Below are 17246 nucleotides of genomic sequence, written 5' to 3' on the forward strand. Positions count from 1 at the left end.
ACCAGAGCCACGGCTCGGTGACGTGATAATGGCTCCTCTCTCCGCGGGAGCGGAACCGGCTTCCGGCCCCGGAGCCAAGGAGCGCTCACGCTTCAGGCTGGGTTTGGTTAGCGACACGCTACGAGCTACAGGCTGGACCTGCTAGATGACTTCCCACAATGCACCAAGCACCTCCCTCTGCTCACATTTGTGCACCTTTGGTGCAGTAACCCCAGACATCCTCTAGTTGAAAAAGTGAAAACTTTATTTGACGCAACGAAATTAAAAAGTCGACTTTTCTTCGTGTCGGAAACACGAAGCATCGATTGGACGCCGTTTCCGGTTCCTGGTTCCGGTTTCTTCCGGGTTGCGAATTGCGACGGCTTGGAGACGCTGCAACGAACACGCAAAAGGCGCCGCAGCGACGTCTGTGCATGTGCTAATTTTCACGGGTGCAAAAATCTCCCAGCATCCCTTGTGACACCATGAAAGCATTGAGGCGCATCCGTTTCCAGAGACAGACATCTTTGTCTTGCACACACACACACACACACACGTGTGTGTGTATGTGTGTGTGTGTGTTTTGTGTGAAGGACAATGTGTCTGTTCGGTAGAATGTTTGTGTAACTGTGTGTGTGTGTGTGTGTGTGTGTGTGTGAGACGCCTGCGTCATGTGTTCGACATGTGAGTCACAGCCAATGAGTAAGAGCTCTGCTCCCTCGTCTTCATCGCTCTGAGGCCCCGACTGGAGCCACGCCGCTTCCTCTCGCACAACAAGTCTCTCAGTCAACACACACACACACTCGTCACTGGACCGGCGTTCTCCTGCGGCATGCTGGGATAGCTGCAGGTGAGCCACGGAGGCGACGCAGAACACGATCAGTAAACACACAGGTGACGTCTGTGGGTGATGACTAACTGCTGGTGACTCTGTTTCCCTTCAGGCCTGCTGGAGTAAAGGTCGCCGAGAGGCTTCGTCTAATTCAGCCGGAAAAACACGCAAAAATATTCTTAATCCAAACAGAACAGAGCAGAAAGGAGTCAATTTAGATTTTGTGTTGTTATTTTTGAGCTGTCAGTCCAAGTGTGGGGGAATGGGGGGGCTGTAGAAGCAAAATCCAGCTGTTTGAAGGCATCTTCCGCCCCCTAGTGGCAAGGTACGCGCATTACAGGAGGATGAATTTAATCTTTCACTCGTTATTAGTTTTATTATCAGAGACAAATTAAAGTTTACTCACAAAAAAGAACAACACCATGGCAGACTTGTTAAAAATTCTTTCATTTTTACCGCTTTTCTTTTGTTGGATCAGAAACCGGAGCCGATCCCAGCAGTAATGGATCGACAGAGAGATTGGGGGGGGCATCCCGCACAGGTCGCCAGGTCATCACGGGTCCGAAACACAAAGAACCAAACCACCATTCATGCTCACACACACACATTTTAGAGTCACCGCTTCACCGCAGACACAATCAGAGGTAGACGAACGACACCAGGTGAGGAATTAGGAATTAAACTGAAGGTCATTTAAATTCACGCGTAAAAATTAACACTGAAGGATTGAAAACAGCCGTAGAATAACGTCCTTTAATTAAATAGTTCCATCCCTGGAGGTGAAATCCAGAGCACCGTGTTGATGTAGATGCCGCCTCACGCTACCCGTCTGCAGACGTAGCAATACCTGCCCTCCTCTTTGTCGTTTCCATGTGAACGGGAAGCGCTGCTGATGCGGCAGCGTTGCAGACAGCCGTGTTCGTGACCACGAGTCGACCCGCGTCCCCGTCTTACGTGTCCTCGTCCTGTTCTGGCAGGCTGCCGGGACACGGCTCCATGGTGACGGCCACGCCCATCCCGCTGCGGCCAACCGGCATGTTGGTGACGAACGCCCACCCATCGATGTCTGGGCAGTAGCTCTCGATGCTGGACAGGAAGCCCTGCTGGTTAAAACCGCCTGCAAGGGAACAAGGTACAGGTGGAGGTGAAGACACAGGTGGAGGTGGAGGTACAGGTGAAGGTACAGGTACAGGTGAAGGTACACATAAACGTAAAGGTACAGGTGAAGGTACAGGTCAAGGTACACAGAGGTAAAGGTGCAGTTGAAGGTACAGATGAAGGCACAGGTACAGGTGAAGGTACATTTAGAGGTACAGGTAAAGGTACAGGTAAAATAGTTCCCGTATTTCCAGTTTCAGATACGGAGAGAAAACAAATATAAAGAAACAAACAAATCAAAACCGAAGCACTGCTGACGACGTCACTGACCCAGGACGAAGATGCGTCCCTGGTAGACGGTGACCCCGTGGGCGCTGCGACAGGTCTGCATCGGGGCCCTGGGCTCCCATTGGTTCTTGGCTATGTTGTAACGCTCCACGGAACACAGCTGGCTCCGCCCATCGTACCCGCCGATGGCGTACAGGTACGAGTTCAGGCACACCAGACCTGGAAAGACGATGATGTCATCAATCTACACCATCACAACACACACACACACACACACACACACACACACTCACCCAGACCGCTGCGGATGGTGCTCATGGGCGCTAGCTGGTGCCAGGAGTTGGTGTCGGGTTGGTATTTCTCTGCTGTGTTCCAGCGGGTCTGCCCGTCGTACCCCCCCACCACGTACAGGGCCCCCCCACACGCCGCCACCCCAGCGCCGAGGCGAGCCACCGCCATCGGGCAAACGAAGGACCAGCGGTCCGACTCCGGGTCCCACCTGCAGGGAGAAGTAAACCGAGTCAGCGCGGCGATGATCTGCCGTCTGATCCTAATGGAGTTACCGACCAATCAGATTAGAGCACCGACGCCGCCGCCTGCCTGAGCCGGCCCACTTTAAGTGGATTAAGTTAAGATGGCGACCTCGTTGGGCGGCGGCTGAGGCGTCCTCTCACCTTTCCACCGTGTTATGATGCAAGGGCCCCTGGGAGCCACCCACGGCGTAGATGCACCCGTCCACCACCCCCACCCCCACCCGGTTCCTGGGGACGTTGAGGGACGCCTGCTGGCTCCACTGGTTGGTCATGGGGTTGTAGCAGCACAGGGCGCTGGACTCCATGTTGGTTTGGAGCGACAGGTTCCTCCCGCCCACCTGGAACCAGGGAAGAACTGGGATCAGAACGGAGCCGGAACGACTGGTTGCCACGACGACTGGTTCAACCTACGGTGTAGAGGAGTCCGAACAGAGCGCAGGCCCCCAGACCGCTGTAGGGGGACGCCATGTCGGACAGCTTCAGCCAGACGTTCCGTTGGGGATCGTACGCCTCCATGGAGGACAGCGAATGCTGCTGGTACCTGAGCGGACAGGAAACGGCAAGCAGGGTTAGAAACTGTGGAAACAGAAATGGTACGCTCCCCTGTTTGAGGCGTGACCCCCTCCAAAGATATCTTTTACTCAAACATGAGCCCAACATGTGTGCGTTTATTTGCAAGCAATTTTTGTTGGTGATGACATCATCGCCATCTGTCTCGCTGGAGGAGGATTGACGGAGACAGGAAGCAGTACCTCCTCAGATCCTCTAGGGGGCAGACTCAGCCTTTCTGCTGTAGATCAGCCACTCTGAATGAATGTGTGATGTTTTATTACCCCCCAGCGACGTAGATGAGCTGCGTGCCGCGGTTGGGTCCGGGAGGAAGTTTCCTCAGAGTCATGTCCTGGAAGATTTTAGACAGGAAGTCCTTACAGGAGTTGGCCTGGAGTTAAGACGATGGGACAGTCGGATAAAAAGATTGGAAAAAAAATTATCTTTCTTTTAACTTGTCAATGATAGAGCTCATGTCTCAGCTCTAGAATGCTTTTGCCTACCTTGCTGAGGATGGGGCAGGACAGCAGCTGGTTCTGCAGGAACTTTGGAGGCAGGGCGTAGATGTGGACCGCATTCAGGAGGGCGTGAAGATACTGGGATCGACCCTCCGTATCCCAGCGGACCCAGTCTGTGCAGGCCTTGTACACCTGATGGTGTCACGCATATGAAAGTATAAATACAGTAGAACCTCGAGATACAAGCTGCTCAACATACAAGTTTTTTGAGATACGAGTCGTCGCTCTGTCCATATTTTAGTTTGACATAGTGAAAATCCGAGATAAGAGCAGTGCTTCAAGACATCACCGCTGGTTGGCGGATGGATACAACATCAGTGAGACCGGATCTCGTTCTCGGTGGAGTAAAGACATAGCTCCTATGTTCTCACGACTTCTTTTCATTCTTCATCATTGTTTACGTAACTACATAAGACTAAAATAATTTGTTATTGTAAATAGGGAATATTTGACTTATGAGGTCAGTCATGTAAACTTGCACCTCGAGGTTCAACTATATATAAAATACTAGCTATGAAGTCTAGACGTAGAGATCAGACCTTTAAAGGGTGGACTCTTCTTTCTCTAACCAAAGGCAGCATAGGACTATTTTCACTTCCCGCCGCTACAGGAAACAGACATCCGGAGGAGGTAGAACATGCAGGAACTAGAATACGATGCAGTTCTTCTACATCACCCACCTCAGACTCACACAGCACCTTCAGACTGTCCTGGCTGATGAGCTCCAGCAGCTGGCAGTGAGTCAGGCTGAAGAACTCGTCTTCTTTGGTCACCTGCAGGAGGAAGGATACGAGGTGAAGAGGCCCATCAAACGCAGAGTCACTTTACGATGGAGAACGCAGTCACTCCCCAATGGAGCAGCCAATGGGAGCACTTCGATGTGCCGATGCCTTGGATTGAACCGCCGACAAACTGACAATGCTTTGCCTCCTGAGTCGGCGTCAAAGCTTCGACCTCGTCACTCCCCATTAGTGGGTTTCGGTAACCGTTTTGGGGAGTGATGAGGTGGATGCGGGGGCGGTAGCACAGATGGAAACTGTTTTCATTGGGTAAATCAATGGCGATGGCGCGTTTGAAGATGATAAGAGAAGAATAGGCGGGTCATGTGTAAATATTAGCTTAGCTCAAACTGACAGCGTGGATTAGCTCGCAGGCTCCGTTTGTGACATTTACGAGCAGAGCTACTCGTTCACTGCTTCTCTTTTTTTCTTTTTTCTTGTTTATTCAGTGGAGAAATCCAAAAAATTGTGATAAATTGACATTTGATGAATGGGTATTTCATTCATCAGGGTTTATGAAGTTCCTGTTAATCCTCTTTTAAACAGTCGTGAGCCGTGTGGGCAAAACGTGACAGGAATGCTCAACGAAAAGAAGAAATGTTAGAATAATAAACCAGCTGCTGTTAAAAGCTAGACGTGTGCACTTGCTCTCCATGCGTTTGATCGTCACCTCGTTGAAATGCGTGTTGATGTATTCCCGACTCCGCTGGTGCAGCTCGGTGCAGCCGATCTCCTCGGCGAAGCGGGAAATCCCGATGACGTTCGCCGGCTCCAGGTGCTTCATGAGGAAATCGCAGCACGCCTTGGCCACGTCTTCGATTTGATACCTGGCAGGAAACGACGATGGAGGAGGAAAAAAAAACTCAAAACCCATCGCAGAGTGACGTTTAACACCTTTAGAGGGTTTGTTTACCTCATGGCGGCCAAAAGGAGGTGCAACACGAACTTCTCTCCCACCGTGATGTGGGAGGTGTAGGCGAAGTCGATGAGTTTTCCCACCATCTGGGGGCAGACGTCGCGGAGGGTCACCTCTGGGGCGCAGTGCTCCTTGAAGCTGCTAGTGAACATGGCTCTGAAGTAGGGGCTGCAGGAGGCCAGTACCACCTTGTGCACCTGGACAAAGACGCATTTTATTACACATAAAGTTAATCATCCAATGAGATCAATGAGCTGCTGCAGCATCGATGCGTAAACCAGGGTCGGCTCTAGCGCCATATATCAGCTATGGCGTGTATATTACCATTCGTGTAAAAAAAAAATGGTCAAAAGCGTGCTTTGACCAAAATCTACATTTCCGACAATGCAGTAATTAATAAAATGAGTTTGACACCCTTGATTTGCGATCCTGATCCTCACCTTGAAGTCCACGGTCCGGTCCTTGTACGTGACGTGAAGCACCAAGTCGCACAACATCTCCTGCCGTCGGAACTCCTGCATGACGGTCAGCGCTCTGGAGGCGTGGGTCTCCACCGTGTAGTCGAGGTACCCTGACCCGTTCATGGACGGAACGGCGATAGCCGAGAAGTCCGAGTCCCAGGTGAGGCGTTTCTTCCTCTGGGGGCAATGCATCCTCCCGATGTTTGTCGAGTTGTCGCCTTTTTTACTTTTAGAGTCTCGTGGGGCTGGAAGTTTTTCAGGCATTCACTAAAGGAAGTTCTTGTCCATCAAGGAGACAGCTGATGTCCTCTGACATTTTTGACCCAAGCATAGCACAAAAGTCTTAGACATATCCCAGGAAGTTTAAGCGTAAGGATGCTACCCATTAGCAGGTAGCGGTGCCAGGAATACTTGATGAAGTATGCTGAAGTCAAACGGGTATCTTTGCTCGTCATCCAATCGGCGCTCCGACACGACCGACACCCCGTCAGTCATTTTCAGACCGGCATCGCTAGACGGACGTGTGTCCACTTCCGGTTTTTACGGCCATCAGCCGCCACATTTCACACCGACTCAGCAAGTTTGTGTTCCTCAGGAAAAGGAGGATGTGTTTGGCGGGTGTGTGCGACCGACCAATCAGAAGCGAGGAAGTGGGAATAGCTCTATGGTCCTGTGATGAGGTGTTGGTCCTGTAAAAATACACAAACAAACAAACAAACAGGAAGCAGATTCAGATAAATGACTTTTAGATGGTAGAAAGAAAGCCCTGTGTGTGTGTGTGTCTGTGTGTGTGTGTGTGTGTGTGTGTGTGTGTGTGTGTGTGTGTGTGTCAGTTTCACTTCCCTACAGAAACAGAAGCGCCGCCGGTGACACGGCTTCAGGCTTCTGCCCCAGGAAACGATCTTTACCCAAGAAAAGATCCGACTCAACGCTTTGGTTTTTCAAACATGAATTATTCCTCCAGTAAATCTGCTGTTGACTTTCCAAAGACGCGCCGCAATTAATTCCCTCCAGGAGACTTTAAATTAAACATGGATAAATGTACTCTTATTGGTGTAAAGTTTATAAAAAACTACATCACTTTGGACGATTTTAAGCAGAATATTAAGAACTTTTCACCAAAGCAATGATGGTCCAATGAAAACGGGCGCAAAGATGAAACGATAACCAATGATCGTTCATTACAAAGACAAGACAGGAAGTGGAAAACTGTTTTAGAGACCACAGGATTCTCTAAATTCACTCCGATTTATTGTCTCGGCTGGTCGTTAGCCACGCCCAGGAGGCGGAGCCATCATCCAGCTCATCGCTGGTGCCGCTGGAACCAGTTTGACTCTCGAGTCATCTGGTAGAACAGATGATTCACGGGTCAAAAAAAAAAAAAAAGTGATAAATAGAGGACAAAAAGAACAAAAAAACCCCCACAGCAAGTTGTTTCCTTAAAATCTCAGGTGGAGGTGTTGAAGCCCCGCCCACAGGTGAAAAAATCAAACTAGGTTTAAGAAAACTTAGTCAAGTTGAGTTTAACAGGTAACATTTACGACATAATCTGACGCCTTTAAATATGTAGCATGCTAACAGGCTAATGTGACACGCCCAGTGCGATCCGAAACACATGTAATACGTCAGCAGTTTAATGCAAACAAAAAATAAACTTTAAACATAATTTGTGCTTTTCTGTTCCTCCATGTTTACGCTGTTTAACCACTTCCTGGATGAAGCTCCGCCTTCGAAAGAGGCCGTTTAAAAAGCGCTAACGAATAACCCGAGCTGTTCCTTTTAACTAAGGCGGGAGATTTTCGACTGTGAACTTTATTGGAAAACCGTGAGCGACATGTGTTAGCCACGTTACCGCTAACATCAGGCTAATGGAGTGCCTGCGTCTTTAAGCCCGCCGCCTCACATGACCCGAGGCATCTGGAAATAAGCAGCACGCCGCTGCGGCTTGAAGAAGAACAAACCAATCGGAACTGACTTGTGCTATGCCGTCTGTCAGCTCCAGTAAATCTGTCTGGGGTAAAAAACCCGTAATAAAAAGCAAACGGATCCAGTTTATACCCAGACCCCGCTGGTGCCAAACCAGCTTCATCCCCTTTATTTATAGCACTTTGAAACCACATCGAACGGTCGGGTCGCATCCGGTAGGTTCCGAACGCGACTTTTACTGGAGTTTCTTGGTTCTGGATAAAGAGCCATTGTGCTCGGATCCGTCGGCCCGCCCTCCTACCCCCACGATCCGGCTTTAAGGGGGTTAACTGTGAATTACTGTGTAAACATGTGGCGCTCGGATCAAGTGTTGCTCAACCCCTGCAGGAACACGGCGAGAACAGCATGAGAACAGTCCGACACGCTGCGTCCAAATTCATCGATGACAAACCCGACCCGGGTTTGAGCAACGTTGGAAAAAAGTTTTATAATTCAAAATGTTTTTAATTTGGTTGAAGCAGAAATAAAAATGGAGGAAAACTTAAATATAAATAGTGGTTGCGTTTTCTTCTCTTCATAATCAGGTTAGCTTAGCGCCGGATTCCTGAGAGGCAACAACAACGCTGCGGGGTTAACCATTTACAGCCTGTTCCCAAACCTGTGCAGTCAAGCTCAGGGGTCAGTCGGCACATCCCGGCTTGTCGTTTTTAAAAACAAACACTCAAACTTCCGAGTTGTCATTTTTATTTCATAACAACGCCGATGGAAGCTCTCCCCGCCATGTCGCCTCGCGGAGGTCAAAGGTCGTCGTTCTCCAAAACGGCGCCCGGGGACGAAACTCCCCCAGGTTTCCAAAAACAACGCCAGATGAGTTCAAACGCCTCATCTGACATCTCCATCAAACTAGTTTGTCGGCGCTGCCTCCTTGGCAACAACCTCGCCCAATCAGAAACACGCAACAGTCGTCTGCGAACAAAGAACATTCCTGTTATCTGTGACAAGAGTCTCCCACATAAACTTCACAGAACACGAATCCGGCGGCGTGCCAGAGTTTTAGACGCACGTTAAAAGATTTATGGAAGAAGAACGTTCTGAAGGTCGAGCTGAACGGACAGTTTTTTAAGCCCTGAGCGCGTCCTTGAAGGCTTGCATCTTAGCGAGATTTTTTAGTCATGAAATAATTATTTTTTTAAATCAGTGTTTGACCTAAGATGGTAAAAATAGTGAAGCTATTTTGACAAACAATAATTATTGACTCATTTGATGAATAATTTAATGAACCGACCCCTTCTTTCCTCCTGTGTTTGTTCGTGCATGACGAAGACCTTTTTCCTGTACAGAAAACTTAAAAAGTTCCAACAAAAAGCTGCCATGCAGACTAAAAATTTTTTTTTTTAAATCCCAGAATGCATTTTGATTCCAGATCAATGTTACTTAAGGTAAAACACACAACCAGGTGGGAATGTTGATTCAGCTTGAAACAAGAACGTCAGCTTTACATCAGACGAGCGTTACGATCACGTTGAACTCGTTTAACGCTCGCTTTGCTCGGGGCTAAATGCTAACGCCGACAACATTAGCAACTCTACATATAGATATTGTATACATTAATCTAACACTGATTCAAGTTAAAAGGTTGTTCAAATCAACAAATGATTGGTTGCTTTAAAATGTTCTTCAAACTGAATTTTTAAAATTCTCATTATGATTATTACTGAATGCACGATAAAACTTACATGTGTCTTAATCTTGTTCTTCTTATTACTTATTATTTTTACATTTGAACAAACATGTTCAGATAAATATTTTAAACAGCAGAACCTCGAGATACGAGCTGTTATTCTGTCCATATTTTTGCTCGACATACGAGCAAAAATCTGAAATAGGAGTCCAATTCAGGCATCAGCTGAGACCGGATCTAGTTTTTTTACCAAGTGTTGGTGGATGGATACAACATCAGTGAGACCGGACCTCGTTGGTGGAGTAAAGTCGTAACTTTAGTTGTGACTTTCTTTTCATTCTTTATCATTGTTTATGTAACTTATATATAATTAATTATACACAGGTAAAGTCTGCATGTCTATGGTTGAGTTAAAAAAAAAAGATGTTTCGGGTCATAATTTAGGATGTTTGGGGCTTTTAAAGCCTGTAACGGATTAAAATTATTTTAGTTATTTTAAATGCATAAAATTAGTTTGAGTTTCGAGCTCAGTCACGGAACAGATTAAACTTAACTCGAGGTTGGAGTATTGGTGAAGCTCTGGTTTAGTTACGCCCCTGCTCCGGAACAACGTCAATAGAGTGTTTGACCCCGTGCGCGCTCTGGAGCGGGGTAAACTGAAGTTTTATTGCCCTTTTAGGAGTCCGGAGAGGAAGAGCAGAAGTAAACAGAGTGGTCAACAACAACAACACAATAAAAAACATTAAGCAAACAAAAAAAACACGTCATCTGTTGGGTGTTGGGGGAAGAGGGGAGATAGTCGGAGATAGTCCAGCAGCTGTTTGGACCCAACGCGACGATACAACCGAATATCGGCGATTCCTCAAAAAGGGCGCGTCCGCCCCGCGCCTCGAACTGTCGTGGAAGTGACTTTCAAACAGCTGGAGATTCACTCACCTCCATTAACACGCAGCACCGACAGCTGCTGGGCTTCATAACCGCTCCGGACTGCAGAGAATCCCACCGACTTTTATGCGCGACTCGCGTCCGACCGCAGATGCTCTTCCCCCGGCTGGCAGGCGGAGCCTCGTCCGTCGTTGAGGAAGCGTCTCCGGGCTGCGAGGCGTCGCTCCCGCGGACAGGCGTCCGAAAGCTGCGCTTACTTGGGAGGAATTTGTGCGCCAACATGACTCTGCAACTTTTTTCTTGCGCTCTGACAGCCCGCCGGCAGTACGCATGCACAGACACCTACATGTCAACAAGTCAGGCGCGGCGTTCCACGAACTGAAACTGAACCTCGGCCCGGAGCCAGAACCCCCAACGCGTCACAGATTTGCGTAAAAGGCAAATTATTGTTAGGAAGAAAAAAAAAAAGCAGGAATACAGATTCAAGTGGACTTCCGCTGTTAAATCCGTCCTGAGATCTTTCAGTTTCACCTGAGAGCTCGAGCTGGACTCTGATTGGTTGGGTTTGTTTGGACACAGGTGTAGAAAAGTTTATCACTGGTCAAAATGAAATAAATGTGAATGAAAGCTCGTGTTTTTATTCACTTTAAGTGATTATTTATATCCTTAAAAATGTATTTTTATTAAATAACATCTAATAAATAAACCCAAACCTGGTAAACAACAGGTGAGACTGAGCGGAAGAGGATACGAAAGAAAGGTGAACATTCCTCACCTTCACAACGTGAAGGGACAGACAGGATGTGGGATGATGTTTCAAAATAAAACCGGAAATGACTACTTCAACCCAGGACCAGCTCTGAAATCCAGTTCCTTAAACTGCAAGGAAGCAAAATCCCAAACATTTACGTCTCCGGACTGAGGAAGAGGAGCAGATGACGTCACACTGCTTCCTCTTCAGACCCATTTGAAGAGTTCTAACAATAGAACTGGACAAACACAGCCGTGAGAGTTTAACTTCAGTTAATCCCAGCTGAATTTTTATTTACAGGGTTGCCAGTGGTCACATGACCTTTATGATTTACACAAATCCTCCAGTGAGCGTTATGTAATGATGGCGGCCTGCCAGAGGCAGGCGGGTGTGTTTCTGCAGCGCAGCATTTCTTCTGATAACATTGTGAACCCAAACTTCTCACGACACGCCCGTCGACGCTGAAGAAAGACGAACGACCGCAGATGTGATGCGAGGAGCCAAGTTGGGTGACGATGAAGCCTGGGTAGTTTAGATTTATACCTGCTGACTGAGTGACTCAGCTATTCTTTATTTATCTTTTTTTTTTTTGTTTTCTGTGTATGTGTGTTAAACAAATAACCTGGAGCCACAAAAAGAAAAGATAATTTCCAGCTTTTATTTTATCCTCAGTTGCGATGACGTATCAAAGCTTCATTTTTTTTTTTCCTTGCGTTCCCACGGGAACAAAAAGGTCAAAAAGCCGCAACGAAATATAGTAGTTCCTTGTTAATCACAGGAATTACATTCTAACAAATAACTGGTGAAGTATTCAGCTTTATTTTTAACAATTATTACAAAAAAAAATCTGCAAAATTGCAAGGCCGCGTTACAGCGAGGGACCGTTGTAACGTTTTTGGATTAAACCTTCTTGGTGCGAATGTTCCCTTCATTTTAAAATAGTCTACTCGTTCTCGGATGGAGGTGTCTGAGTGAGGATACAGAACCAGAGCTCTGATTCCTGCTTGTGTTATTTAGGAACACTGTTTACCCGTCAAAATAAAACGCAGAGCATCTGGACGTTTCTGCACCAGCGAATGGTTACAGGTCACTTCTGATCCTTGATGCATCAGTTGCGTGAACCCATAATCAAGGCTAACAAAGGAACAGCTGTTAGCTGTAGCGTTGTTGTTAGCGTTCCAACATTCGTAACCAAAAACTGCTTCGGCAGAGGAGGAAACATCAGGACCAGGGTCCAGAAAGAAATCCGAGCGCGGATCCAGACGGTGCCCCGCAGGACGACCTGCTCAGTAATCACGGCTGTACCAGAACCTGACCTGAAGCACGAGGACCATGGGGGCCAGGGCCGACCACAGTAGATCAGCTGCTGGGGAAACAACTGGACAGACAGCAGGAGAAGGTGGCGGTGATGGATGAGGCGGTAAAACCTGACAGCGACATCAGGAAGAAGAAAAACGCAAAGAGTCGAGGGTCGAAGGAGCAGCTGGAACAGATGTGGAGGGTCAAAACCCACGCGGTCCCCGTGGTAGCAGGTGTGTGTGTGTGTGTGTGTGTGTGTGTATACTGTATATATATACAATGAATAAAATGCCATTACTAGTCAGACACTTCCATTTCCAGTAAACCTATGACTCACTTTCTATTAGAATTAAAGAATTTAAGGCGTGGTAATTACCTGCTGCCCCATTCTTGTGTGTGTGTGTGTGTGTGTGTGTGTGTGTGTGTGTGTGTGTGTGTGTGTGTGTGTGTGTGTGTGTGTGTGTGTGTGTGTTTCACTGTCTCCTATACTCTGTAATTAAAGTAATAAACAACCACTAAAAGCTTTCATTATGTGCCGGCTGCAATGTTTAACATTTAATGAGTTGAAATATTTAAACAGACACCGATCGGAATCAGAGCAGCAAAATATTGTCTATCCAAGAGGGTTTTTTTTTTCTTAAGTTGTTAAAATTTTATATCTTAAAAAATAAAAAAAAGTTTCTTACCCGATCAGGAGTTGCGGGATGGCCGCGTACCCCTCCGCTTCCTCCTGTCATTGACCGTCTGCGTGATTTTCTCACTGAAAATACCAGTAAATTGACGCTAACCACACCCCTCTCTTAAAGTGGGCGTGGTTTATTTAGTGCTTTGACCCGGTGGGCGTGGTCAATGTAAACACTGCTCTCCTGTCGTGTCTCCTTACTGGAAAAGGTGTGAAACCTATTGTGACATCAGAATTGGACTCAAATGCGGACGACACTTCACCGGAAACATTTTAGGACGGATGAGGAACGTTTTTCCTCGTGTCTGGAACGTTTGCGGATCAGGACATGTGATCGTGACACCATGTGACACCTGTAGGTCAAAGGAAAAGTAACCCTGTCCCTCTAAAACCAATATATGTTCTAGATTCTTAGCCTAAGGTCTCCGGTCTAGGACATTCATGGATCTCTGGTTGCATTCAGGACGAGCAAACGGTGAAGCAGGAGATCCAGATCCAGGGTCCTCCACCAGAAACCAGTAGATGAGTCCTTCTGAATTGGGGGGGGGGTTAGCTGTGGCGCCAATCAAAAGAGTTTAAACACCTCAGAGGGAGGAGTTAGGAAGCCTGGACCCTCCCCGATTACCGTCGTGTCAGCATGACCCCAACCTGGATGAATGGAAGAACATTAATGGGTGGATAATTTTATAGGATCTACTCAAGTTACCTGTAAAGTACTGAGTAAATGTACTCGAGTACATCTACTCAGTTACATCCCATCATCTGAAACAGACTGCATTAATTTCTCTTCTGAAACCTGGAATATAGTGTTTGGGATTAGAAGAAGATCAATACTGTAATATCTGGCTGGAAGAAGTAATAGATTACTTTCATACTTTTACTCAGCTGGATTTCCTTCCTGTCGTGTTTTTAACCGCCGTGAACTCCGTTCACTGTGAGGAGGAAGTGATCAATGAACCACAACATCACGGTGACACAGCAAAACGCCGTCAGGTCACTTCAGTCAAACGTCCTGAGTGTGTGTGTGTGTGTGTGTGTGTGTGTGTGTGTGTTTGAGTGTGTTTGAGAGAGAGAGAGAAGTTGGGATGTAAGTGTGTCGCCCTCTGCTGGCTGGAGATGAACACGCACACGCAGGTGTTAAAGGGGGATTACAACTATTGAGGTACAGCCGCTCGGTCATGTTTGCCTGTCGCCATGGTAACAGTAGCGACAGCACACGTAAACATATATGTTGAGATGTGCAAGACCTGTTTCCAAAAGTGTTGGGACGCTTCCCAAAAGGTGACAGGCACTCTGGTCGAGCCGCTGGGATACGCGCAGAACGCCGTTTTTGGCAAAACAGGCGTCGTCTCCTTGGCAACAAAACCTGACCGCGTGACTCAGCGTTAGCGGAGCGTTAGCTAATGCTAACGGACGCACTCACAGGAACGCCGCTCGGTTATCGGCGTGAACTGGCTGAACCACCTGTCGCAGGTGAATGATTCCAACTGAATAAACCAATTATGGGATGCACACCTTCGTTGACGTCACGCTGTTTTCACTCGCATTCGTGCGTCACATTCTTAAACATTTAAAAACAAACAAACCAACCCGGATTAAACTTTTGCAGAACGCGACAAAACGGTTCTGTGATCTCCGTGGAAACGACCATCTTCGTGGTCCCCCCCCCCCTCGTGATTGAAAATGATGGCGGCGGATTCCTCAGACGAGTCGCAATCCTCTCCTCGCTTCGTGCCTTTGACGCACGATGCCCATCATCAATAACACATTGAGTCCAGATGGGGGGAGGCATGAGGACGAGGGGTGGGGGGTGGGGGGGGGGGGGGGCGGATGGAAAGATAGAGCTCAGTTGATGTACATCTGTCATGCATTATTGCAGCGAATGCCAGCGCTGCTATCCTGGCTTTAGAAACTATGTGAGGTGGGGGGGTGGTGGTGGTGGTGGTGGTGGGTGGATGGGTCCACCTCCTCCTCCTCCTCCTCTTCACCGACTCGAGTAGCGTCTCCTTCTGGAACGGGGACGCTCCCTATCTCTCCGTCTGGTGTCTCCTGCCCCCACAGAGAATTCCTCGGGGGTGGGGGGGCTAGAGGGAGTGGTGGTGGTGGTGGTGGTGGTGGGGGGGTCGGTGCTCCTCATTCCTCTGGACACGACTTTTCCTTAACAAGGTACTGATGGTCGTGACCTCCTCTTCAAACAAACCCTTCCTCCCAATCAGGGAGGATTGTGGAGCCGAGGCCTGTGGGTAATAGGGAGGAAATGTTCTCCTTGATTACTCCCTCTCGCGTTCCCCCCACTCTTTCTGCCCCCCCCCACCCCCTTGCCGCCACCACCCCCATCCAAATATCTGCGTCTCGGTGACTCCTGGCTCTCCTCCCGTCTCCAAACCGATCCTTCGTCATCTTCGTTTTCTCCTGACGAGGAGAAGTTTAACGAACGAAACCCAACGGATCACAACCTCCAGGAGGACGTTTGTTTGTTTGTTTGTTTGTTTGTCATCCAAAACAACAAACAACAGACGACAACAGACGACTTTTACTTTGTTGAAGTCATGACTTGTAAAACATTTAGAACAACAACGTTTCTGTTTTTGTTTCGTTCCACCGTCAGCGATCAGGAGGTCGTGCGAGCAAACGTTTGTTTGTTTGTTTGTTTGTTTGTTTGTTTTCCCATAATATTAATTTAGGAGTGGATCCCAAATTCCTCTTTTCTCTCAGTATTGCATGAAAGAATAAGAAAAAACTAATAATGATCTTTTCAAATTAAAAGCATCAGAGCACATCACGGAACCAGGCCTGGATCTACGGGACACCCGAGTTGGACCACCAGGGGCGCCAAACGAGTATAGAAGATACTGTGTGTGTGTGTGTGTGCGTGTGTGTGTGTGTGTGTGTGTGTGTGTGTGTGTGTGTGTGTGTGTGGGCACAAAGGACGTACAAAAACAGCAGTAGATGAACCGGAAACGCTGACGCAACGTTTCCCCAACAGGATGAAGACGATGATGAAGACTCTCTCTTCACGCTGAGGACTCGTCAATGACCGTCTGTGAACTCTGAACTCTCGTCACGCTTCCTGGACGACGGCCCCCGAAGCCTCGAGCGGGAAGGGCCCCCTCAACAAGAGGCCCCTCTGAGGCAAGAGAAAGGGGGACATTGTAGGCCGGGACCCAGAGGTCACCATGGCGACTTCTGGTTCTCTGCTGAGTCACCGCTGGAGCGTCCGGCACTAGTTTCTAGACTCCGTTAGTCAAACATGACTCGTGACGAGGATGAAGGTTTCTTTTCATCCACCAATCAGTGGGAGCTCAGAGCTGATTGGCCGATGCTTTACCTGAACTTCCTCATTCAGATTTCCTTTCATCCATTAAAGGCCCCGCCCCCTCCTGCAGGTTTCATGACAGATCAGGAGGTCGTAGCGAATCGTCGTGGGAGTTCTGGGGTCAGGGGCTTTGACTCATGCCGAGTCACCATCTGTTCAGCGACTCAGCAGGTTCCAGAAGAATAGGACTGAAAAGCTTGTATTCAAACGACCACGTGAAGACGGAGACATCCGCCGCCTCTTTTCTGGTCGAGGTCTGGAAAGATGGTCCAGACTTCCCTCCTCCGGACTGATCCCACAGCTTCCCGAAAAATCACAGAAATAATAAAAAACAAAAAACCTTTTATTTCATGCTTTGTTAATGGAAAGGTGGGAAATATTTCCTGCTGGACCAGAAGGTGAGGAGAAGATTCTAACTTTGACGTCTGAAATGGTCCTGATTGGAGGATTGTCTTAGAGCAGGAAGACCCTGTCAGAGTACGAGTCCATTTGGGATGAGATGAGATGAGACTTTACTGTCCGGCAAGATTTATGCTCCTCAAATAAATTTTAAAAAAATTAAATTAAATAAATTTAAAAAATTTAAAAATCCTGAAAAATAGTGTTTCTTTAATTTTGGGGAAACAGGCTTGTTTCATTAAATAAACAAACAAACAAACAATTGTTAAATAAATACATACATAAATAAATAGACATCTACTGATAAATAAATTCGGGACTCTTTTCATTAAAATTTTGAAATTGTCTGCGTTT

At 47.6% G+C, this 17246-nt stretch overlaps 1 protein-coding gene across 2 annotated transcripts; it reads right to left on the reverse strand.

The window, feature by feature from the left end:
- Positions 1–840: 840 nt before the first annotated feature.
- On the reverse strand, positions 841–13199 carry keap1a (kelch-like ECH-associated protein 1a). 2 transcript variants are annotated; one of them, XM_068338905.1, is made up of 12 exons: positions 13182–13199; positions 5933–6642; positions 5490–5689; positions 5247–5403; positions 4478–4570; positions 3783–3929; positions 3564–3670; positions 3142–3271; positions 2872–3068; positions 2491–2696; positions 2240–2416; positions 841–1928 (listed from the first exon to the last, which is right to left on the reverse strand). In XM_068338905.1, exons 2-12 carry the CDS (start codon positions 6215–6217, stop codon positions 1762–1764), a joined length of 1866 nt encoding a protein of 621 aa, XP_068195006.1. In that variant the 5' UTR covers positions 6218–6642; positions 13182–13199; the 3' UTR covers positions 841–1761. The 2 variants fall into 2 exon arrangements, with proteins under 2 accessions (XP_068195006.1, XP_068195005.1); XM_068338904.1 differs by lacking the exon at positions 13182–13199 and adding an exon at positions 10497–10885.
- Between the last annotated feature and the right edge of the window lie 4047 nt (positions 13200–17246).

Source organism: Antennarius striatus, chromosome 17 (genome assembly GCF_040054535.1).
Source record: "Antennarius striatus isolate MH-2024 chromosome 17, ASM4005453v1, whole genome shotgun sequence".
NCBI lineage: Eukaryota > Metazoa > Chordata > Actinopteri > Lophiiformes > Antennariidae > Antennarius > Antennarius striatus.